The sequence below is a fragment of the Triturus cristatus genome, chromosome 10, assembly GCF_964204655.1.
Source record: "Triturus cristatus chromosome 10, aTriCri1.1, whole genome shotgun sequence".
NCBI lineage: Eukaryota > Metazoa > Chordata > Amphibia > Caudata > Salamandridae > Triturus > Triturus cristatus.
The window spans coordinates 1066913353-1066938132 of NC_140593.1; the positions used below are offsets into that span (position 1 = coordinate 1066913353).

Genomic DNA, 24780 nt, shown 5'->3' on the forward strand with positions numbered 1-24780 from the left:
ACATGATGGTGAGTAGCATGTTACTCTTCAACCCATGGTTAATTACTAATACAGTGGTTATTGATTATCGGGATTAGCTTGGCCTCTCAATGAAACCATTCAGTCATTTTACTCCAGGTGCTTTGAGATACATTTAAGTGATAGGGATTAGGTGGGGCCATTAGTAGGGGCTATGTGAGTTTTTGCACGTGTGGTGGGATGAACAGATAGGCTAGAGGGGATCATGAATAGTAGTGCTGCAGGGGTATGGTTTCAAAGAAGTTGAGATTGTGATCCATGAAATACAATAAAAGAGATTAAGGAAGGCAGTCAGTCAACTTAGACAGTAGACATGCAGAGGATGTTAGTTAAGGAGAGAGTCATTCAATAAAAGAAGGGAGAAGGAAACAATTGATAGTTTAAGCTAAGCTCAGTTTTTCATGCAGGTTTTAGGCATATAGTGTGAGGAGACTTTTTGAGATAGCAGACAATCTGAGAAATATCAGTATCAAAAGATCATATAAAAAGCACAAAGGTTTAACGACTTGAAGAAATGAGGTTTGGCCCTCGACCACGAAATGCATCTGAGAAGACCCTGCTGGAAATGTATTCTTTCCCCTGAATCTCCACGAAGTCCAGAGAATTCCAGTGAACACTGACAATTCTCTTGCATACCAAAGAGCCACTCAGTTTCAAAAAATGTATTAAAGGGCGAAAAAATTGAGCGATTCACAATTTGAAAATGATCCAAGGAGAGCGATCCGAGGTGTAACCTATCCGTCTATTTCTTCATTCACTTCGCAGCACCCTCTCCTCACTCATCCTTCAGGAGCGGATGCCTTGTTAAATGTATGGTTGTTTCAACTGATCCTAACATTGCAGTAGCAGTAAGAATTAGATAGATTTGCTTGTGCCACCTATTACTCGGTTGTTGGTGAATCTTCAGCAATAGGTTGAACTAGATTTAATAGTCGCAACACACGCTCAATTCAGTGTTTAAGGTGAAACAAAATATTGAGGTCATCTCACAATCCTTGTGTGGGTAAATGCTGGCGGGGAAGCCAATGTAGGTGCGCTAGACCCATCGGTAACCAGGTTCATGCCCCAGTGGGATGTGCTACTAGTCAACGACCAAGGTACATAGGCACATGTAGCCCTACAGACCAGAACAAGTTAATTGCATGATTCACTGTGCAGGCATAATCTTTGCAATTTTGAGTACTGTCCTGTCTGGTACTGGGTGTCAGTTGATTTCAACAGTCTTACATCTGTCATGTTTTTTGTTTTACAGTATAACTGAAGAAAAGGTGAGACCCTATTTTCCGCTTGAGAGGTGAGCACTCTTGATTGGCAGTTTTGCTTTGTATTGTGTTATTAGGTTATGTTGTCTGCTTTTATATACCACATATATGCAATTTGAATGGCTCTTCATAGTACATTCAGCAGTAGGAATGTGGTACTGAGATTTCTCACTGGGGCCAGGTATGATTTCTAGAGCCTCTGACACAGAGGACATATTCATGCAGGCTAAATTATCACATTGTAATGAATAACCACAGTATCAAATGTGCATTGATATCTAAAATATAAATTCAAGCAGAGGGATGCTAGAAGGTAAAATATATGGTGAGCATAACACATTGTGCTGGTTCTGCTGGGTTGTTTTGTTACCAGGTGTCCTATTGCAGCTATGTGTTTTTTGAGGTTCAGTGTGAGTGTGTCAGATTGTCTGATCAATGTTTTTATGTTGTGCAGGGAGTCTTGCGTGGTTTCATGGATGATATGGTACATGTTGTGCCCATAGGTGACGTGTTAATAACAAAATAACAATCACAGCGCCCACCGGGAAAATGCCCGGTGCCCGCTACGACCAGTCCGGCCATAATAAAAACAAGCATTGGCATAGCCAATAGGTCTCGCCTTTGGGACCTTACAAGTGTTTAGCCATGCAACAGTTGCATAACTAAATACTTATAACGTCCCAAAAGCGAGACCTATTGGCTATGCCAAGCGAAAGTGAAAGTAATCGCGGTAAAGCGCGACACGTGCGCCCGCGCACATGCACTGTAGCTCTAGGCTGGTTTGGTAGCACTTTTTGGAGCCCTCTCAATAAGTCTCGCCAGACCAGCGCATGCGCTGGGTCAGGCGAGACTTAATCATGGGGAGCAAAAAGTCACCAAACTTCAAAAACAGTGGAAGAAAAATACCTCAGACAAATGCACAGCTGAGAGTCGCTGCATGGGTAAAGGTCATTTCAGGTTTAAGTTGGGTTAAGGATATATTTAGTCTTAACAGTGTTAGCGCAGTGGCCAGATATAGGGATACTCTTGATTAGAGTAAAGAAAGGAGATACAGTTAAGGTGCATAATGGGTATAGGATTAGGTAAAGGATAAACATAATGAAAAAGGATATTTAGGGCTAAGGAAAAAAAAGGGGCCCAGGGTATAACACTCACTTATAAAAGTAAATATCTAAAAACAGTCACCTAAAAACATGAAATCTATCAAATAACATGTGCAAATCAGTACATCGAGATTAATACCAAAATGATTTTTAGACCCAAGATAAACATATGGGAAGTGTGCGCATGAGGGAGTGAGCGGGATGTGCAGTGTACTCTCCTGTTATTGTCAGAGGCAATGGCGTAATTAACAAACATTGGCAAAGCCAATAGGTTTCGCCTGTGTGAGATCTGTTGGCTTTCTAAATGTTTTTTTTTTTACATATTTACATATTGCACAGCAGGGATCAACAAAACCCAGCCACCAGAAGGAGGACGTAGGTGGGGCACAACAAAGTATAGACAGCGGGAGGAGGGCAAGGGGCTGGGGATGAAACCAGAGACAGCCATAGGGTGGGGGGAACAACGACAGCGAGAGGAGGGCGGTGGCAAAGTAACACAAGGGAGGGACCAGTAACAGCAGGAGGAGGGTGGGGTAAGGGAGAGGGACTGCCAACACATGCTCTCTACAAGAGTGCATGTAAAAATGTTAAAAAAAAGAGTACCTGCAGGAGCCTGCAGCAGGTGGAAGGACACTGACTGCAGACAGGAAGCTACACTTTGTCAATGCTCCATGGCAGGGACACACAAAGCCCCAGGAGGAAGCTGAGGCAAGGAGGAAGTTCTGACCAATAAGGAGCAAGGAAAAAAGAGTGGCGTCAGAGCCAACCAATGGTATGTAATGGGTGGGCTCTAAGCCTGTTTTACGCTTTTGTTTTGTTTACAAGAGATTTTGCAAGTACAGTGCAAGCAAATCTTATCACCCCCCCTGCAGAATGTGATGAGGGGCCCCTGAATCTCCCCTCTTGCACAAATATGCATTGGCCTTTTGCTGAATGAATGTCGTCTGTAGGGTTGAGAGCCACCATGTGTTGCAGGGACTGCAGGTGCCTGCGTTACACCGCGGTCAGAGGACTTACGTAGTTGAATGGCGCAGCGTTTCCTGCAGGGTCGTAACAGGTCCCTGCAGCCCATGTTGGGCATGGGGCCCCCAATTTTCAGGAGGGCCCCAATGAATATTTGTGGAATATGGGAGACTCAGGGGCCCCTCCTCACATTCCGATGGTGGGTATCATTTTGTGTTATGCCACTGGTTTCCCTGTGACGTTTACTGAATCTCAAGTGTCTCTTAAACAATATTTTTTTCAAGTGTCAAAACCGTTGGTAGTCTGAGAAACGGTTGATTGCTTTCGTGTGAGCTCATGAGTTAACTGACAATCAGGTTCGAATCCTGGCCTCAGCTCAACACCCTGTGATTCTGGGTAGATCACTGAAACTTCCTGTTAATAAAAATGTGTAACTTCTGCTTCTCAAATAAAACTCTCTAATGTCCTTGGGTGCGTTTGTGCTTTACAAAACTACAAACAAAGAAAATGCAGAATACAGAAGCGTGTATTTCCCCTATACAGGTGCCAACAGAGGTACCCTGATACCTATTAGTTTACACAGCAAAGACATTCAGTGGCATATGTACAAGGGCCCTATCGCCACGGGAACGTCACTTTTGTCCAACGTTCCTGTGGCGATAGGGGCTTGGCCTTAATTACAAGGCAGCGTTCAGCCACTTAACGCTGCCTTGTAAATAAGGCCCCCTTTCACGCTATTCTTAGCGTAAAAAGGGTGGGCAGTGGGTGTTGCGTGAGCGTTCCACAGCAACACCCATTGATTTGGACGCTGCCCCCTATTTACAAGGGTGGCATAAATAGGAAGCAGCGCCAAAATTTAGACCAGGGAAAACCTGGTCTTAACCCCTTCGATGCTGCGCAGATTCCGCCGCTGTGCTGGCGGAATCTTGCGCGGGCGGGGTCATGACGGAATGGTTCCGTCATGAGCACAGCTCAACCGTGGGTCATGACGGAACCATTCCGTCATGAGCACCGAAGGGGTTAACTTGGCAAAACGAGGAGAAATGCTTTATTTCTCCTCGTTTTTGCTTTTTCCATGTGTGCTGCCTTGTGCCGCACACATGGAAAAAGCAAAACGCCTTGTATTGTTTGTGTAGGAAGGTCCTCCTTCCTGCACATAAATAATCTTTTTTTTTTTTAATGCCGTTTTGTAACTTCCATGTGTGCTGAGTTAAGCCGCACACAAAGAAGTGACAAAACGGCATTTAAAGATTGTTTACGTGCAGTAAGGGAAACCATCCTACACATAAACAATCTTCCCCTGCACGCATACACCCTTGCACTATGGTGCAAGGGTGCCTGCGTTGGCGCTAGGCAGCTAAGTGTAGCACCAGCGCTGGGGGAAAGGAAAGGCTGCACCATATTCTTGTAAATATGGTGCAGCCTTGCGTGGCAGAGTGAGGCGTTAAGCCATATGTCCCTCAATTGGTTCAGATTGACACATGCAGATGATTATGTGTAGATTCTTCATAGTGGTAACAATCCTTCAGTTGATTGGGCTGTGTTTTGTCACCTGCAGGGTTTTGCAAGGCATGTTTAAGCTTTGTAAGGATCTCTTTGGGGTCACAGTCCTTGCGGCTGATGGGGCTGCAGAAGTCTGGCATCCTGACGTTCGCTTCTTCACCGTCTGCGATGAAAAAGGTGATTCTGCTGACAGTCATAGCTAGCACCCTGTACCCTGTGTAAGTTGGCTTTGCGAATGTGTTTCATGCTATTTGTCTCTTTAATGTAGTTTGTTTACTCCTAATCTCTGGATTTCACCAGCTAGGACACTTACCTGGAAGAGTTAAATTCTGAGCAGGAGTTTACACCTTGTAGGTTTCTAAGGATCCAAGACACAGCCACCAGCCGGGCACCAGTCTTGTTTCTCTTCAGGCCTCTCTATGACTGATACCATATACACAGGGCTGTTGGAGTTAGGTGGCAGGGGAGGACCATATTATGTGACTGTAGGAACATATTATGTGGCAGTGTGGACCACATTATGTGGCTATAAAAGTCAAATTATGCAGCATAATACAGCACATTCTTTGACAGTATTGCTTCAGATATATGATGGAACCATGCATGCCATCACCACACATGCCTTTACAATGCTTCCATTACAACACATATGCCTTTAACACACATCTCCCAACACGTGTGCCTTTACAACTATTCATATATTTGCAAAAAACACTCATAATTTAAACATCACAGTTCTCATTTAAAAACCTTAATTATCTTAGTTTTTTTAGTTATCTTAAAAACACAATAAATTTAATATGCATTAAAAACAGTTCATACTGAACACAGTAAATCCAATATACGTTTAAAGCCAACTCATCATTTTTGTTGCGACGAACATATATACCATAAAAGCAAATTATCAATTATTTTAAAAAACATTTTACATAGAAATATACATTAGAAAAAGAAATCGCTGGGGTCTTTGAGTCTGATTGAAGTTGTACCTGTGTGAATTTGAGTTTGTTTTCCTCTATCCGAGGGACATATTTTTTCTTCACTTTAAATGTAATTAAAACAGTAATTTGAAAAAAACACGTGTGCACACTAAACAAATACTCAAATTACTAAGGATTTTAAGTATTTTAAATTGAAAGAATTGTAAAAAGCGGGAACAATTAATGGGAAGATTGGTGCTGCGTCTCCCTGACTGACTGAATGGTTGATTTTGTTTTGCTGTACAAGACTCCTGCTCCTGCCTGGGGCGGACTGGAAACCCAAAGCAGCCCTGGCAAATGTTTTCAGACCAGTCCCCATATGACACACAGCAAGTACAGTGAGTGAGCCTGACCACTACAAAGGGGGCTTTGGGAGGCTCTCTCTCCAAGAAAAGTTAGGAAACAAGGGTGCATTCTACAACACATTCATCATTATATATAGAAATGTATTCGCTTTTAAAGAATAGTAAATGACCTTACTATGCACCAGGATACGACCATCTTTATTGAGGTTCTTCAATGATTCCCTCATAATCACCCTCCAACAGTGCCTCTCATCTCTCCATAGCCCCTCTCGCACATGTATTTCATTTGTTCTATAGCACCTCTCATACCAGTGAAGGATGTCAGAGCACTTTACATCACACAAATATAGAGACAATTAATCATATGTGTACATCAGTGAATAGAATTTGTTACATAAGGCCAAGGAGACTACAAGGTGTAGGATTCACATGTCGTCCATGCTGGTAGTCAATTTTTAAAGAGTGCTTGTTCTGGAGAACCACAAACCAAGGATTCAGAACATAAAGTGGTTAGCATTGACTTTATTAATAAAAATGTATTTCTACCCAAATAAACATTTTTAGCAGCATCAGGATAATGAAAGACTGGTAAAAAACAGAAGTTACTAACTTGTACCATGCAGTTTGCAAGCAGCTCTTTGATGACAGTTTATAGGTCACTGTGCTAGATTGCGATTGTAACTTATGAACTGCTCATTATCAAAAGAATCTCAGTGAAAAAAGCTTTAACCCACTTAGCTATGCACATAAAATACATAAATGCATGGTACATGTTCTTGCAGTAGGCACATTAACCCTCTGTGCTACCTTAGATAAGTCAAAACTGCTACTGGACAAAACTCTAATCTCTCTACAGCTGGTACATTAATCACTGGCGTTATCTTGACACTTTTATTGTTACCCAGAAATTGCTAATTATACAAGGAACTTTGCAGAGCTTTTAAAACTGCTGCTTGCGGACCCCCTGGGAATGTGTCACGGACCCCTGGGGGTCCCCGGACCCCAGTTTCAGAAACACTGCCCTAAAACTTCCTGTGACACCCTAAAACCATTAGGCACACTAAACTCTGAAAATACCCTTGGCACCCAAATACCCTCATCCAGCCTAAACTCTAAAAATACCTATCTGAAAGAAACACGTTAGTTAGATTCCTCACCTTAGAATATCCTCAGGCGTCAGACTGGATCCGGGAGATTTTTGTAGCAATACCCCTTGCGCGTCGCTAGGCGTCGTCTGCGGCTCCGCGTCCGTCGTTAGTGTCGTGCGCCAGAATGACGTCGTCGGGGGACTTAGACGCCGCCCTCGCGCGCTGACGTCAGTTCTTCTTTTTTCTGCGCCAGTAAGCGCCGATCCGGGAGAGCTACCCCTTTAGTCATTTTTTAACTAACTTTTTTGACTCTTTTTGGTCACTTTCTCGACTCTGGTGCCGGTAGGATGCCTGGTTTCAAGGCCTGCGACGACTGTCACCGACTGATGTCGGTGACCGATCATCACCGCCGGTGCCTGTACTGCTTGGGCCTCGACCACGACGCGGAGTCGTGCTCCGATTGTATGGCCCTGACCTCGAAAGCTAGGCAGGAGCGGTCCCGCAAGCTTCTCGAGCTTCGCCACTCGGCTCCGCGCCCCTCTCGATCCCGGTCCAGGAGGAGGTCCAAGGATCGGTCGCGGAGCCGCACTCGACATCGTCGCTCGTCTGGCTCGAAGTCTTCGGGTAAGTCGAAGCGCTCCAAGCAGTCCAAGAGGCGACACCGCTCTTCGGACTCCCCTCGCCGGTCGCGCGACTCGGCTGAGGGTCAGGGTGGTTCCACCCCGCGGCTCCGCCGGAGCCGCAGGCGCCGCGCACGGTCCCTGGGACTGACGCGATGCCGGCGGAGGTCAGTGCCTTCCTCTCGGCCATGAGGAGCCTGGCCCCGCCGCCGACGCCCGCTGGCGCGCCTTCGGGCCCCGCGGACTCGGCTTGGCTACCTTGCGTGCCGGCGGCCCCGGCGCCGTTGGAGCCTCCGGCCCCGACGCCGCAGGTCCCCGAGGGGCCCGAGCCTGGGCCCCCGCCAACGCCGGTCGACCTCGTCACGCCTCCTCCGCCAGCGTCGACACCGGTGCCACCTCCGACGCCGACTCCGGTCGACGTCGATCCCCGGTTCAGCCCCTGTCCGGTCCCGACGCCGATGCGGCGCCGCCCGACGCCGCATCCGATGCCGCTAGAGACACATTATGTCTATCGACCGGCTCCGATCATTCCTCCTGTTTACCAGGAATCGGATGACGGGGGCGACTGGGAGGGGTCCGTGGACCCTTTGGCCCTTCAGGGTCAACTTGCACAGGACTGGGCAGATGAACTGGGGGAGGCCAATGGTTTGGATACCTCACCGGACACTGGATTCATCTCTCCTCCGACTGTGGCTTCGGAGGAGGGTGCAGCTTTTTCTGTGGTGCTGCGCAAGGCGGCCGCGGCCCTTGGGCTTGAGCTGCCTGCCGTGGCTGTGAGGACTAACATCCTCACTGAGGTGCTTCAGTCTGCCGCATGCTCCACTGAGCCTCTGCTGCAATTCAATGAGGCCCTGTTAGACCTGTCAGCCCTTTGGCAGTTCCCTCCTCATTTTATTATTTTTATCCCTTGTCCCCTTCTCATTTTTTCTGTCTACCAAGCTTTTTGGGGTGCTGATGTAGAGGTTCTGGGCGCCTCTTCCTCATCACATGAGGGAAAGGCGCAAGGTGCTCCCCTGAGGTAGATAGATGAGGAAGGTAGGATTCACAAAATGGTGGCTCCAACTGTCACCTCAGCACCCGGGCCATGACTGCCATGGGAGGTTCCAGAACCTTCTGGACCCCTCTGGCAAGTCCAGCCCAAGGTGATAAATAGAGGTGGCAGGAGGGCGGCCATTTTAGAATCAAGTTGGGCTGTGGAGTCATTCAGGAGTAAGGCGCCTGTGTGAGGAGGTGGTTGTACTCAGAGAGGAACGGACAGGTCCACGGGTCTGCACTGAGTCTTAATCCTAGTAACGCCACCCCTACCCTTGTGACCGGTCCCTGAATGCAGGCAGTGAACTGGTGGAACAGCGTAATTCTAGGATTTACAAAAGTGGCCAGAACCCCTGAGGGGGGTCCAGGATTGCTGTCTGAGACCGACTCATCCCGCGGGCCGTCCTGGCAGGAGAGGAAGAATTAGACTGGCCCTGGTGATTAACCCCCCCCCTTATCCCTAAGTGAGGAGAAGCTGACCGCGGTCCGTAGCTAAGAGGCTAAGAGGACTGTGTCTTTCTGTGCCACCTGGACCGGGGAATTCCTAGCAGCGTTTGGTGCCGCCCCGAGACCCCCCCCCTTGCCCGTTATAAACCCTCGACGAGGTCCTACCTGAAATGGACCCTGCCGCCACTCCGTGGACGGTAGCGTGGCCGGGGGCCCTCTGAAGTGGATCCGCGGTGCCCCAGGAGCTGGAGAGGTGAGGGGCTGGGAGCCAGCGACGTTGCCAATCCTCTGAGGAGAAGTCGCTTCAGGAAGAAGGAGGGGGGAAGGCGTGTCTGGCCCGGAGGCTGCCGTCCTCCGATCACGTGGGAAGGGGCCAAAGCGCCGCCCTTCGTTGCCGGAAGGAGAGGGAGACTACGTCCCGTCCTGTCTCTAGAGGCGGGGATCGCGCAACACCCCGGTCCCCGATTTGAGTCCCCGGCAGCTGTCTGTCCAAAAGACAGTAGCGGAGGAAGGCACGGAACCGGACAGGGGGCGGGAAAGAGCCCGAAGGAGGATTATCCTTCCGACAGGGGATCTCCCATAAGTTATTCCTCGGGGGTGGGGATCGGTGGGAGTTCCCGGGTCCTCGCCCTCCCTGAGAAGGGGAACGCCTCGCCTACGAAGAAGTCCGTCTCTCACGAAGTGAGGGGGAGTTGGTTCCAGTTCTGACGGGACCCCTGGAAAAGAGGACACCGAGACTAACCGTAAGCTGGGCCTGGTGGAGGAGGGAGGGGAGTGAGAGAATTCTGTGAGGCCCATAGCTGTTCTCAGGGTCCGTGGTAACCATACGGGTTATTTATTATTCTCTTGGAAGCCGAGACCCCTAGGAGACCAGCACAGAACTAGAGGGGATTAAGGCCTATGTTATATTGTTATGAGGTGACTGTGTGAAGTGTTATTCATCTCCAGCTGCCAGGACTGATACCAGGGCTACAAGGGAAAGAAATAGTAAATGGAAATTAACCAAGCTGCTGTGGAACAACCTATAGAGTTCAGGTGCAGTACATAGGCCCCAGGGAAGTAGTTGTGGGGTGCCAAATTGGAATTAACATTCCCTGTGGAGTGGTCAAGTCATACTTTTAAAATGCCCGACTAAAATGTGACAGGGGGTTAAGCTTTTTGTTGTTGAAAACACTGGTTGAAAAGTTTATCGTACTGTTCTACTTGGTGTGCCTCAAGATAGCGGGGAATGTTAACCTGGAAATGTTAACCTGGAAATGTTAACCTAGAAATGTACTAGAATTGTACTAGAAATGTACTAGAAATGTACTAGAATTGTACTAGAAATGTACTAGAATTGTACTAGAAATGTACTGGAAATGTACTGAAATGTTACCAGTTTAATGGAAAATTGATTAATTGAGCCTAACAGGGAGGAGAGGTGTTAAAGTCTTTTTAATAAAACTTCACAGTTAATCCGTGTAGCGTCCTTTTTGGGTGAGGCTGCGCCAGATTGCAAGCTGGGTAGGATGCAAGCATGAGAAGCCAGAGGGAGGTATAAGCCTGTTGACCTGAGCCAAGCTACCCCTGGGACATAGGTCCAACAAATTGGTGCTCAGCGGTGGGATTACTTATTCAGTGCTTGCATCCGCTTAGTGGCAGTTTAGCGTGCACCACCACCTACACTGGATTGTTTTGACTGGAGTTTTCTCCAGATTGTTTTCTAATTCAAGGATTTTTGAAATTGTCCTGTGTATGTTCCCTTTCTAGAGTAAAGTTCTTGTTAACTGTGTTGGGGCCCCATCTGGCAGGATGGAATTCGAATTGGGTAGGCTGGAGGAGTATACAGTGGCCCAATTGAAGGAGTTCTGCCAGGAACGGGGGGTATTCTTTAAGCAGGGGGCGAAGAAGACAGAGCTCCAGGCAAGCTTAAGAGCCTGGGTTATGGCCCACCCTAGCGGGAAACGGGAAGAAGAACCAGGACTAGATCTCCTAGAAGAACCGGAAGTCCTTCTTCTCCCTGGGAGCGGTAATATGGACGTTGGGTCCAGGGCCCCATCAAGAGTGGGAAGTAGCGCCTCAGGGGGGAGTCTGTCCTCTGCTGACCTAGTTGATCGAAGGGAAGAGAGACAGCTTAGAATGGATCTGGCCCGGTTGGAAAAGGAGAGGGAGGAGAGGAGGTTCCTCCATGAGCTTCACTTAAAAGAGTTAGAGCTCAAAGCCCTTCAACTTGGAACCCCCAGCAGTCCTAATGGTGGCAGCATACCGAGAGAGATCCCGAGAGAGTCCAGGCCCTACCTGCCCAAGGATGTAGTTGCTAGCTATGGTATAGGGGATGACATTGTAAAATGGCTGGCTGCCTATGAGGTCTCTCTAAGAGCCCATGGGGTCCCCGAAGCCCAGTGGGGGGGTGGCCTGTATAGGTATATGCCTCCGGTGAGGAGGGATGCCTTGTTAGCGCTAGAACAGCCAGACCAGACCCGGTACCCCGTTATGAAGGTAGCCCTAGTGAGGAAATTTGGGCTGACCCCTGAAAAATTCAGGCAGAGGTTCCGGGGCAGTCAGAAGTTGTCCACCCAGAATTGGGTGGACTTCTTGGACTATGCTGGGAAGGCCTTAGAGGGCTGGGTACAAGGCATTGATGTCAAGGACTATGAGGGATTGTACAATTTAATTTTAAAGGAGCACCTCCTCGAGAAAAGTTTTCCGGAGCTGCGTCAGCACCTGGTAGACAGCAAGCTAACTAATCCCAGGAAGCTTGCAGAGGAGGCGGATATCTGGGCGAGTACCCGGGTATCCTCAAAAGGGACTGGAGGGAATTTCCAAGGGGCTGGATAGGGCGCCCCCCAGAAGAAAGAGGGGGGAGACAAAAAGAGGGAGTTCTCTAAAGGCCCCCAAAAGAGTTCACCAGGGAAGGGAGTAGGATTCCCTTCTAAGGTTGGTCCCCACAAACCCCCTTATCCTGACCGTGGTCAGCAGCCTAGGGTTGTCCGATGTTACGAGTGTGGTGAGGTTGGGCACTATAAGGGGGATGCCAAGTGTCCCAAGAGACCACACCCTCCCATTGGAGGAAAGACCCCTGGGATGGCGAGTGTAGTGCTCGGGGAGGAGTTGCCCCTAGATAAGGGAGGTGAGTGGGCAGGGCTAACCTTAGTGTCCTTAGGGGATTGTGAGATGGTTCCTAAGACCCAGATGCCCTCGAATACTACTAAGTACAGGCAATGGGTCACCATCAATGCCCAGAGGGTGGAGGCTCTGAGGGACACAGGAGCCAGCATGACTATGGTAAGGAGTCAGCTGGTGTCCCCAGAGCAGGTGGTCCCCAATGTAGTCCACCCGGTTGTGATGGCTGACAACCGAGAGGGTCACTATCCGGTGGCCCAGGTTCCCTTTGAGTGGGGAGGGGTGGCGGGTCCTCTACGAGTTGCGATCAGCCCTGCGATGCCGGTCGACTGCCTGTTGGGAAACGACCTTGAACACTCGGCATGGAAGGAGGTTGAGTTCAGGGCCCACATGGAAATGTTGGGGACCCCTGAGTGGACGTGTGCCCACACTCGGTCCGTGACCAACCGAAGAGGGGATTCACAGAGGTTGGAGCCTGGGACAAAGGCCCAACCAGCTGCCGGAAAGGGTAGACGGGGTCGGGGAAAGCCTGCCCCGGCATCTGACCCTCCAAAGGTGGATGGGGCAACTAAGGTGGTCCCGGAGTCTACGGAGGGGGATGTAACGTCCCTGGAGGGCTTGCCTACCCCTGCAGACTGGCAGGTGGAGGGAGGACCTACTAGGGAAGAGTTTTGTCGGGCCCAGAAGGAGTGCCCTACCCTTGAGGGTTTACGGCGGCAGGCCGAAGCCCAGGCAGCGGGTAACGATTCGGGGAACTTCCACATATATTGGGAAGATGGACTCCTGTATAGCGAACCCAAGGCTCCGGTGCATGGTTCATCCCGGGCCTTGGTAGTTCCCCAGCGTTACAGAGCCTTCCTATTAGGACTGGCTCACGAAATACCCTTGGCAGGACACTTGGGACAAGACAAGACCTTTGCTCGACTTGTCCCTCATTTTTACTGGCCTCAGATGAGGATTACGTCCGATACTTTTTGTAGGACGTGTGTAACCTGCCAAGCTAGTGGGAAAACAGGGGTGAAGCTGAAGGCTCCCCTGGAACCACTGCCTGTCGTTGGTACCCCCTTTGAAAGGGTGGGCATCGACATTGTCGGGCCATTGGATCCACCAACGTCGGCCGGTCACAGGTTTATCCTGGTTCTGGTGGATCATGCCACACGGTACCCAGAGGCTATCCCTTTGAGGACCATTACTGCACCTGCGGTGGCACGGGCCCTTATGGGAATTTTTACCCGGATGGGATTCCCCAAGGAAGTGGTGTCGGACAGAGGTACCAACTTTATGTCGGCATACATGCGGGCTATGTGGAAGGAGTGTGGAGTCACTTACCGGTTCTCCACCCCTTATCACCCCCAGACCAATGGTCTGGTGGAAAGGTTTAACAAAACCTTAAAGGGCATGATCCGGAGTCTGCCCGAGAGCCTGCGGTGGAAATGGGACGTCCTCCTACCTTGTTTGCTGTTCTCGTACAGGGAGGTACCACAGAAGGGAGTGGGCTTCAGCCCCTTCGAGCTGTTGTACAGGCATCCCGTGCGTGGACCCCTCAGCCTGGTGAAGGATGGATGGGAAAAGACTCCCAGGAAACTTCCCCCGGATGTGGTGAGCTACATGCTGGCCTTTCGTAGCCAAATGGCTAGGTTGTGGAAGCAAGCTTCGGAAAACCTAGAAGCCAGCCAAACGGTCATGAAGGAATGGTATGACCGAAATGCTCACCCGGTGGAGCTGGAGCCTGGCCAGAAGGTGTGGGTGATGGAACCTGGAGAGCTTAGCGCCCTCCAGGATCGCTGGTCAGGCCCCTTTGAGGTGGTTGAGAAAAAGGGCAAGGTTACCTACGTGGTAGATCTTAAGACCCCCAGGCAGCCCCATCGGGTGCTCCATGTCAACCGCCTCAAGCCTCACCAAGAGAGACCCGAGGTCACGTTAATGATGGTGACTGATGGGTCAGAGGAAGAGGAAAGTGAACCTCTTCCCGATCTGTTTGCGTCCCAAGAGAAGGATGGATCGGTGGAGGGAGTGATCCTTTCACCGACACTAACTCCTGAACAATGGAAGGACTGTCGCCAGGTACTGGAGCAGTTTGCTTCCTTGTTCTCCCTTATCCCGGGAAGGACTCATCTGTGTACCCATGATGTGGACACAGGAGACAGCCCACCTGTGAAGTCCAAGTCCTACCGACTGTCGGATAAGGTGAAGGCTAGCATCCATGAGGAAGTTACCAAGATGCTAGAGGTAGGAGTGATTGAGCCTTCAAGTAGTCCCTGGTCCAGTCCGGTGGTACTGGTACCCAAAGCTGCCCCACCGGGCACTACCCCAGAGCTCCGGTTCTGTGTGGATTATAGGGGACTGAATTCAGTGACGAAGACGGATGCTCATCCTATCCCGAGGGCGGATGAGCTCATTGACCGGTTGGGAGCTGCCCAATATCTCAGTACCTTTGACCTCACATCCGGGTACTGGCAGATTTCCCTGACGGATGGAGCCAAGGAAAGGTCAGCCTTCTCCACACCAGAGGGTCACTACCAGTTCTGTGTGATGCCCTTTGGGCTCAAGAACGCCCCTGATACGTTCCAGCGATTGGTGAACCAGGTCCTCTCTGGAATGGAAGCCTTTTCAGTTGTGTACCTGGATGACATCGCTGTCTTCAGCCGCAGCTGGGAGGACCATTTGTGTCACCTTCAGGCTGTACTTCAGGCTTTGCAGCAGGCAGGTCTGACGATCAAAGCCAGTAAGTGCCAGATCGGGCAGGGGTCGGTAGTGTACCTCGGTCACTTGGTGGGTCGGGGTAAGGTTTAACCCCTCCAGGCCAAGATCGAAACCATCATGGCCTGGGAGCCCCCCAAGACACAGACGGAGGTCCGGGCCTTCTTGGGCCTCACTGGTTACTACCGACGCTTTGTCAAGGGATACGGAACCATCGTGGCCCCCTTGACTGAGCTCACTTCCAGGTGCAGTACATAGGCCCCAGGGAAGTAGTTGTGGGGTGCCAAATTGGAATTAACATTCCCTGTGGAGTGGTCAAGTCATACTTTCAAAATGCCCGACTAAAATGTGACAGGGGGTTAAGCTTTTTGTTATTGAAAACACTGGTTGAAAAGTTTATCGTACTGTTCTACTTGGTGTGCCTCAAGATAGCGGGGAATGTTAACCTGGAAATGTTAACCTGGAAATGTTAACCTGGAAATGTTAACCTGGAAATGTTAACCTAGAAATGTACTAGAATTGTACTAGAAATGTACTAGAAATGTACTAGAATTGTACTAGAAATGTACTAGAATTGTACTAGAAATGTACTGGAAATGTACTGAAATGTTACCAGTTTAATGGAAAATTGATTAATTGAGCCTAACAGGGAGGAGAGGTGTTAAAGTCTTTTTAATAAAACTTCACAGTTAATCCGTGTAGCGTCCTTTTTGGGTGAGGCTGCGCCAGATTGCAAGCTGGGTAGGATACAAGCATGAGAAGCCAGAGGGAGGTATAAGCCTGTTGACCTGAGCCAAGCTACCCCTGGGACATAGGTCCAACAGGCCCTCATTGACGTTCTGCAGGGCACCTGGTCCAAGCCCTCCACAGTCCCTCCTGTGGGTAGGAACGTTGCCAGGCGCCACCGCCCTGCTCCGGGCGACCCCAGTTTTCTGTCCCAACACCCCACCCCCGAGAGTCTGGTTATCCAGGCCTCTACCTCCCAATCCTCCTTCCCGTCCGCTCCACCGGACCGGGATTCCAAGAGACTGGAACAGTTCGGTAAAAAGCTGTTCTCCTCGCTCAGTTTGGGCCTGCGGTCTTTGAACACCGCCTGTCTCTTGGACCGTTATTCCCACTCTCTGTGGGATACGGTGGAGGACGTGCTGCCCCTGTGTCCGGAGGAGGCCCGGGCACGGCTTTCCTCGGCTCTGGCCGATGGGAGAGATGCAGCGCGCCATGCCATCCGATGTGGACTCGACACTACGGACTCGCTGGGTAGGGCGATTTCTACCACGGTGGCGCTTCGACGTCACGCCTGGCTGCGGTCCACGTCCTTTTCAGGGGATGTCCAGAGCACTCTCATGGACATGCCTTTTGATGGCGCTCGCCTTTTTGGTGAGAAAGCGGACAGTGCGCTGGCTCGCTTCAAGGACTCCCGGGTTACGGCCAAGTCCTTGGGCCTCTCGGCCCCGCGGCCACAAACTTCCGCTTTTCGCTCCTTTCGTGGCCAAGGAAGGGGCACCTCCTCACGTCCGCCTAGCCACCGGCCGCAGAACCAGCCTGCACGCGGTCGCGGACGTGGTTTCCGCCGAGGCTGTACTGGAGGACAACGCGGTCAGTCCACATCCACCCCGGCAGCATCCGCCTCAAAGCCTTCCTAGTCCGAGGTTTCAGGCCCATTCCTCGCCAGTGGGGGGCCGGGTTCGCCATCACCTGCTCCACTGGCGTACCATTACTTCGGACAGGTGGGTGCTGCAAATCGTCCGAAGGGGCTACTCCCTCCCCTTCGAGACGACCCCTCCAGCCATGCCACCACAGCACCACCGTATCTCGGAGGATTATTTGAATCTTCTGCGAGAGGAAGTTTCGGCCCTCTTGGCCAAAGAGGCCGTCGAGCGCGTTCCGAGCCCAGAAGTAGGTCGTGGTTGTTATTCCCACTACTTTCTGGCTCCCAAGAAGGGCAAAGGGGGCCTACGCCCTATCTTGGACCTCCGGAACGTCAATGCCTTCCTCCGGAAGGAACGGTTCAAAATGTTGACTTTGGCTCAGGTTCTAGCTGCCCTAGACCCTGGAGACTGGATGGTAGCATTGGACTTGCAGGACGCATATTTCCACATCCCCGTCCTGCCGGCCCACCGGCGTTACCTGTGGTTCACGGTGGGTCAGGAGCACTTTCAGTTCACCGTGCTCCCCTTCGGCCTTACCAGTGCCCCTCGGGTGTTCACGAAAGTGATGGCGGTGGTTGCAGCTCATCTGCGCAGATCAGGGGTTCCAGTCTTCCCCTATCTCGACGACTGGTTGTTGAAGGCGGGCTCGCCCCAGGCAGTCGTCTCCCACCTCCAGACTACGGTGGATCTCCTGCATTTGCTGGGGTTTTCCATCAATGTGCCGAAGTCACACCTGAGCCCCTCTCAGAAGCTCCTCTTCATCGGAGCGGTTCTCGATTCGGCGCAGTTCCGGGTTCATCCGCCGGAACAGCGGGTCCGGGATATACAGGCCCTGATTCCCATCTTTCGGCCTCTATCCTGGGTTTCGTTCAGGCTAGTGTTGCGGCTTCTGGGGCTGATGGCCTCCTGCATCCTACTAGTGCATCACGCCAGGCGGCGCATGCGGGCTCTGCAGTGGGACCTGAAGTTTCAGTGGGCCCAGCATCACAGCAACCTGTCCGACCATGTCTTGATCTCGGAGGGCACTGCACAGCAGTGGCAGTGGTGGCTCACGGACCGCGATTGGGTCTCGGGCAGGAGCCTCTCCCTACCCCTACCGGAGAATGTCGTAGTGACGGATGCGTCCCTCCTGGGATGGGGTGGCCATATGGGAGAGGCGGAGAACAGAGGCCTCTGGTCTCCGGCGGAGTCTCGCCTCCACATCAACTTGTTGGAGCTGAGAGCGATCCGACTTGCACTGAAAGCCTTCCTTCCCTCTGTCCGGGGAAGTGTTGTGCAGGTGTTCACGGACAACACCACCGCCATGTGGTATTGCAACAAACAGGGCGGGGTGGGGTCGTGGACCCTTTGTCAGGAGGCTCTGCGCCTCTGGACATGGCTGGAACACCAGGGCATCACCCTGTGGTTCAACATCTGGCGGGCTCTCTAAACGCCAGAGCAGACGAACACAGCCGCCGGTGCATGATGGATCACGAATGGCGTCTGAACTCCGAGGTGGCGCAAGGTCTCTTTCAGCAGTGGGGAGAGCCTTGGTTAGATCTATTTGCCACCGACGAGAACGCGCAATGTCAGCAGTTCTGCGCGTTGGAATTTCCAAGGCGGCACTCGCTCGGCGGCGCTTTTCGTCGCAAGTGGAGTTGCGGTCTGTTGTACGCCTTTTCGCCTATACCACTTCTGCCCAGAGTGCTGAAGAAGATCAGGCGCGACCGGGCCCAAGTCATCTTGGTGGCTCCGGATTGGGCACGAAGGTACTGGTATCCCGAGCTACTCAGTATGTTGACCGATCCTCCGATACGTCTGCCCCTTCGGGAGGATCTTCTGTCGCAGCAGCAGGGGACGGTCCTCCACCCGAACCTGTCCAGCCTCCACCTCCATGCGTGGAGATTGAGAGGCGGCAGTTGATGCCATTTGACTTGCCTCCTGAAGTCTGTGATATCATTCTGGCAGCCAGGCGTCCCTCCACAAAGACGGTATACGCCTGCCGGTGGAACAAATTTGTGGCATGGTGCACAGCAAAGGCTGTGGATCCCCTTTCCGACCCTCTTTCTGAGGTTCTCCTCTTTCTTCTTTCTTTGGCCCAGAAGGGCTCTGCCCTGGGCACCTTGAAAGGTTATCTTGCTGCCATCTCTGCCTTCTTACGGCTTCCTGATCAGCCCTCTCTTTTCAAGTCCCCTGTAGTGTCACGCTTTCTTACAGGCATTACTCACACGTTCCCTCCTGTCCCTTTCGTAATGCCTCAGTGGGACTTGAATCTTGTCCTAACATTTCTGATGTGCGCTCCCTTTGAGCCTCTTCACAATTGTCCTCTTCGTCTTCTGACTCTTAAGACTGCTTTCCTGGTAGCCATCACCTCGGCTAGACGGGTGAGTGAGCTCCAGGCTCTATTGTCCAAGCCTCCTTTTCTATCTGTTCATCCGGACAAGGTTGTCCTTCGGCCTCGTCCTTCCTTTCTACCGAAAGTGGTGACCCCCTTTCATCTTGGGCAATCTGTCACCTTGCCCACCTTCTTTCCGCCACCGCATCCTTCCAAAGAGGAAGAGCGGCTCCACCGTCTGGACCCAAAACGTGCGCTCTCCTTTTATTTGGACCGCACAAAACAGTTCCGGGTGGACGACCAGCTTTTCGTTGGCTACGTGGATGCAGCACAAACGGACCATCTCCCGGTGGGTCGTTTTGTGTATAAAAACCTGTTATTCCTTGGCAAAAAAGGACCCTCCTGTTGGGCTGCGAGCCGATTCTACTCGGGCCACAGCGGCTACTACTGCTTTGGGACGGGGAGTCCCTTTGCAGGACATCTGTCAGGCGGCGACGTGGGCTTCGCTGCACACGTTTGCCAGGCACTATTGCCTAGACAGCCAAGTCCGGAGGGATGGCTTCTTTGGCCGTTCTGTCCGCCAGGACTTTCTGGTGCGATCTTGGTTCGCAGACCCACCACCGGGGTTGGTATTGCTTGGGTATCTATTATAAGGTGAGGAATCTAACTAACGTGTTTCTTTCAGATGAACAAGTTACTTACCTTCGGTAACGATGTATCTGTAAGAAACATTAGTTAGTTAGATTCCTCACCGACCCACCCATCCTCCCCGTTCTGCGAACTGACATCTAGGGTTAAGGCTATCCTTTTCAGGGTCCTAGACTTTTTGGCACCGGTGTCGGTCTCTTGCATGGCTCTGCGTTCCTGGCGCGGAAAGCTATGTACAAGAACTGACGTCAGCGCGCGAGGGCGGCGTCTAAGTACTCCGACGACGTCATTCCGGCGCACGACGCCAACGACGGACGAGGAGCCGCAGACGACGCCTAGCGACGCGCAAGGGGTATTGCTACAAAAATCTTCTGGATCCAGTCTGACGCCTGGGGATATTCTAACGTGAGGAATCTAACTAACTAATGTTTCTTACAGATATATCGTTACCGAAGGTAAGTAACTTGTTCTTGCCACTCAAATACCCTTACCCACCCTAAACCACCCAAATACCCCTATTCGTCCTAAAAATACCCTTGCCACCCAAATACCCTTACCCACCCTAAAAATATCCTTGCAACCCAAACACCCCTACCCACCCTAAACCCTAAAAATACCCTTGCCACCCAAATACTCTCATCTACCCTAAACCCTAAAAACAGCCTAGCCACCAATACCCTGACTCAACCCTAATATAGAAAGATAGATAGATATATAATTCACTTACCTGCAAAATACTTACTTCTTTTTGTAAAGGCATATGCGTAGTAACATTTTGTGTGGCAAAGACATGCGTGGTAAAGGCATATGCGATGTAATAGATTTGTGTTAAAGGTATTGTGTGGTAACGGCCGTGTTGTAAAGGCTGTTACCCATTACTTCAGAATATTATAATTTTTACACATGGCAACACTGTCAGTGTAAAGATTTCTCCTCAATAGCACCAGTTTAATAGCCAAATACAGCAATAAGCTGCTGAAAGATGACCAGTCAACTTTTGCGAGGGACGGCCACTGCGCTGAAACACATGTTGCCATATTTTTTAACTTTGGGTCCGTTCTAGCAATTTTGTGTTAAAATCTGCTGATTACAAAGCAGATGATGCATTTTTGGCAAATCCATAGTTATGTGGAAAACGCTGCAGCAACAGAATCGCATTCCAGTGGCCCTGTCTATGCATTGAAAGGTGACCTATTTTCACTGCTCTGCAAATAAGACTTATTTGACTTTACTGTTATCTCTTGTAACTTATTCTGACTGTAAGTTGGCACTCCAATGAATCTAGAAAACTTCTACCATGGTCTATGTGAGTAAGGTGGCCGCCAATAATTTTCAGGTTTTTTTTAGCCTACAAAGATATCTCTGCGAAGGAGAAAGAGGAGATAGTAGCTGTAGCAAGCAGCGGTGTTGGACAGACACTTGTCATGTCACCTTCGATGTGGGATGCTCCCAACATAACAGGGAGGTGGCAGAAATTTTTTTTGCTTTTCAAACACAGCTATTTGTTCTTCTCTGTTGTAGTTCAACTGCGAGTGCACAGGCATGTCTTTACATGCTCACTGGATCACAGATTTTGCGAACTGTCTTTATATCAGTTTGCCGCACAATTAATTGGGTTCTTTATTGCATTCTGTACCAGTAAATCCTCTTCCCATGCCTACATTGAACAAGAACAACACCCTTTATCTGTAAAGTGTTATCTTGCTATGGAAGGGCGTCCCTTGCAGTCGTAGGCCGGACCACCGGAATTATGCGGCAGAGGAGGCCCAATAATGCAGCAGGGTTGCCTAAATTATGGCTCAACAGAAGGCAAATCGGGAGGCGTAATGTGTCACATTTTGTGATAGTATTAATTCATTATTGCGTCACTTTTACCCAAATGAACACTATCTGGGCGAAGGTTTCCCATTATTTGTTCCAGTTTCACAGCCAAATACAGTAATACCCAAGCCCAACATGATCAGTAAACCTTTGAAAAGGGTCTTTCTCTGTCACAACGTTTTTAGTATTTTTTCATAGAGCGTGTAGAAACAGTTTTTGTTAAAATATGCAGAGTATGGACAAATTCATAAGTATGCAGAAAACGCAGCAGCTGCAAATGGTATAACTAATTGGCCCTGATCTTAGATTACTCAAATTAAACTACACTGGTCATAGCCTTGTAGGCATTATCATAAGGGGAGTATGAAATCTGTAACAACTACATAATGTGGAATTTCACCATTTCGTTAATTAAACACGCCTATCTATCTATACGTGTGCCAGTGTCGCCAAAAATGCGTGCCTGTGTTTAATCCTTTCAGGCAGTAGCATGGCCTGCGTGTTTTCAATGATAAACATGTTTTATTATGATTCATTTGTTTAAAAAAAAAAACACAAATGAAACAATAAGTGCAGTGTCCCATAGTTTTTCATAGAAGCCCGCCGCCGGCACAGCTGAATGCTGTGTTTGCTGAATCCCGAGGCGGGCTAGTCATGATTCCACCTTCTGCCTCTTTCTTTTTTCCACCCAACACTTCTTGTCTTTTTAACTCAGACTGGCAGGGTATTTTCATCCCTTTTGTCTCCCTTTGTCGTTGTTTTATTTTTTCCTCTTTCTTTCTCCCTTTTCCTCCTTTCTCTCTCTTGCTCTGGGCCAAAGTTTGATGATAAGTTTCCACTCACAAAAATAAATACTAGTGCCCACCTATTGCATTCACTGGCTGAAATAAAGCACTGAAAGAACCTTCTTGTGCTAAAGTTTTGTAGAACATACCTGTTGAACCGAAGAGTTGTTTTTGACTGCAGTCCTCAATATCCCTGACTTAAGGCTTGCCCTGTTATTTCACTGGCTCAGTACTTTCTGGATGCCCTTTGAACTAATGGATGTATGATGGACCCACACACGCCTTTACCACGCATGCCTTTACAAAAAGGGAAATACAATGCCTTTAAAATGAGGGCAATAGCATGCAAGTCGTTACAATGATTTGCCTTATGGAAGGGCTGGACTTTGGAATAGTATAATTTACTACTCCAACTCCAGTCTGTGTAATAGGGAAGGTGTTGGACTTAAAATTCGAGACCATTCTAACTGCGCATTCCCTAAAGCAAGTTGTTGTAATGAATTGCATGCTAAAGGAATGCGTGCCAACTACACATTTGTTGTAGTGCCCGCATTGTAAAGGCACTGCATGCTTGTGACTGCGTAGCAAAGGCTGATTCCGAACCTAATAGCCTGCTGCGCTGGACAAGCATGATGTAAAATACACATGGAGTCTTCAGTATTATATTGTGTTTGTGTGCAGACTGCTGTCTTCCATATATAGAATCCTATTCAAGGGAAGTGCCTTTTTTATTGTGTAGATTGTGTTACTAGCTTGGAAAATCTGCAAGATGTAGCAAATGCAGCTGCTCTTCCTCAGATTAAGTGGACCAACCCTGTTATATTGTCCATTTGCGTATTTGGCATGCACCTAATTTAGGGCATAGGAGAACCATGGTACCAAATGATCAGAATTGGAATTTTGTCCAAGTATTTTCCTTAAGCATTCCCTATTGAGTTAAAAAAGTAATGTAGTTTAATAAAATTACTCATTTTATAAGGTGGCACTAAAAGTGTCCATATGCCTTAAATCCTGCCAAAATGATGCTATGTTTTCAGCTAAAGCCAAAGCCTCCTTAGTTTCATAAAAGTGAGATACTTATCTCTATAAGGAGTCAGTAGGGTCAGAAGGCTTTGTTTAGGGTGGGGCAGATGGTCCCATCACCACACATGGTAGCGCCTTACCCTAGGTAGTGAGCTATCACTCTTGCATCTCTTTAAGTTAGCCTTAGGTTATTAGGGTAAGGGAAGGGATGTTTTGCTCAGGCAGCCCCTCTCTAGTCTAGCCCTAATTGGAAGATTGAAAACTTTAAAGTGCATTTCTTTGGAAGTTGGAAATGTTCTGCGCACTCAAGAGTCCCTCTGTGGTTGTGGGGCATTTCCATTCCCATACATTTTTAGCCATTGTACAGTGTAGTGAAGCTGCTAGTGAGTTGTTATTATCTCTTACTGTTTTACCAAACATTCATCACCAGTGGTAAGAAAGAAGAGTGTTATTGAACCAGATTGTGTTTTTCTGTGTTGTAGCGAATCACATTGCCTCTTTTTACCTGGACCCTTACTCGCGGCCAGAAGAGAAGAACAGTGGTGCCTGGATGGCAGAATTCCTCAGTAAGTTCAATTGCCCTTATACTTTTACTAACTCGCCTAATGTGAGCTTTCAGAGGCAGCATGAATCTTCTATAGATTCTCAATCTTGCATCCTCCACATCGAGTCATTCAAAAATGTATATCAAGCACGAGACCACATCGGTGGATTTATCAGAACTAAATCCAGGAGGCATCAACAGGAACTTCAGAATGTCTTTGGCTTATTTTAATTCTTAGATATTGATCCTTTCTTCATGATGGTATCTGAGAAGAGTCATCCTTCTGGAATTATGCTTTGCTTCCACTGAAGCATGTCTTTGAAAACTCCGATGGCAAGGGGTTCATTGTTTGTTTTTTTATTTTCGAAAAGAAAATTCCGCTTTGGAAGTTTCTTTTTTTAAATAAAATTGAAAGTTTGCTTCATGGCTCTTTTATTTTGATGGAGACGTCCGTCAAACTTTTAATGCATTTACAGGAACGGCCATGACTGCAGTTCCTGTAAATGCAAGTGATGTCCCTTGAAATTTAGTGGGGAAGTACTACTTCAGTAACGTACTCCATCGTCCTGACGCAATAAATATCGACCCACCAAACTCTAACCCAGGCCCAAAGTCTTTTGAGGAAGAATAAGCCCCAGGCCACAAAAATATGCACCGGTGGGCTACACCTGCAACCACCAGCTCAAATTATGCACTAATCATACAGACAGGGGCTAATGTTTGATGGGCACCTGAGAGGGAATAACAAAGTTACAAGTGTGCATATAAAACAATATGAGGAATTGACAATTTACGTGGACACCAGATAGAGACAGGGAGGGTGTACTGCTGAGGAAGAATATGCCCCAGGCCACAGAAATATGCACCGGTGGG

General features: G+C 49.3%; 1 protein-coding gene across 1 annotated transcript in view; it reads left to right on the plus strand.

The window, feature by feature from the left end:
- LOC146796571 (uncharacterized) overlaps nt 1–24780 on the plus strand; it is a 464924-nt gene that overhangs the window by 298792 nt on the left and 141352 nt on the right. Inside the window, exons 11-13 of the mRNA XM_085629207.1 lie at nt 1271–1312; nt 4905–5026; nt 23846–23929. Of these exons, the coding sequence (XP_085485333.1) occupies nt 1271–1312; nt 4905–5026; nt 23846–23929 (248 nt within the window). The remainder of the gene's footprint in view (nt 1–1270; nt 1313–4904; nt 5027–23845; nt 23930–24780) is intronic.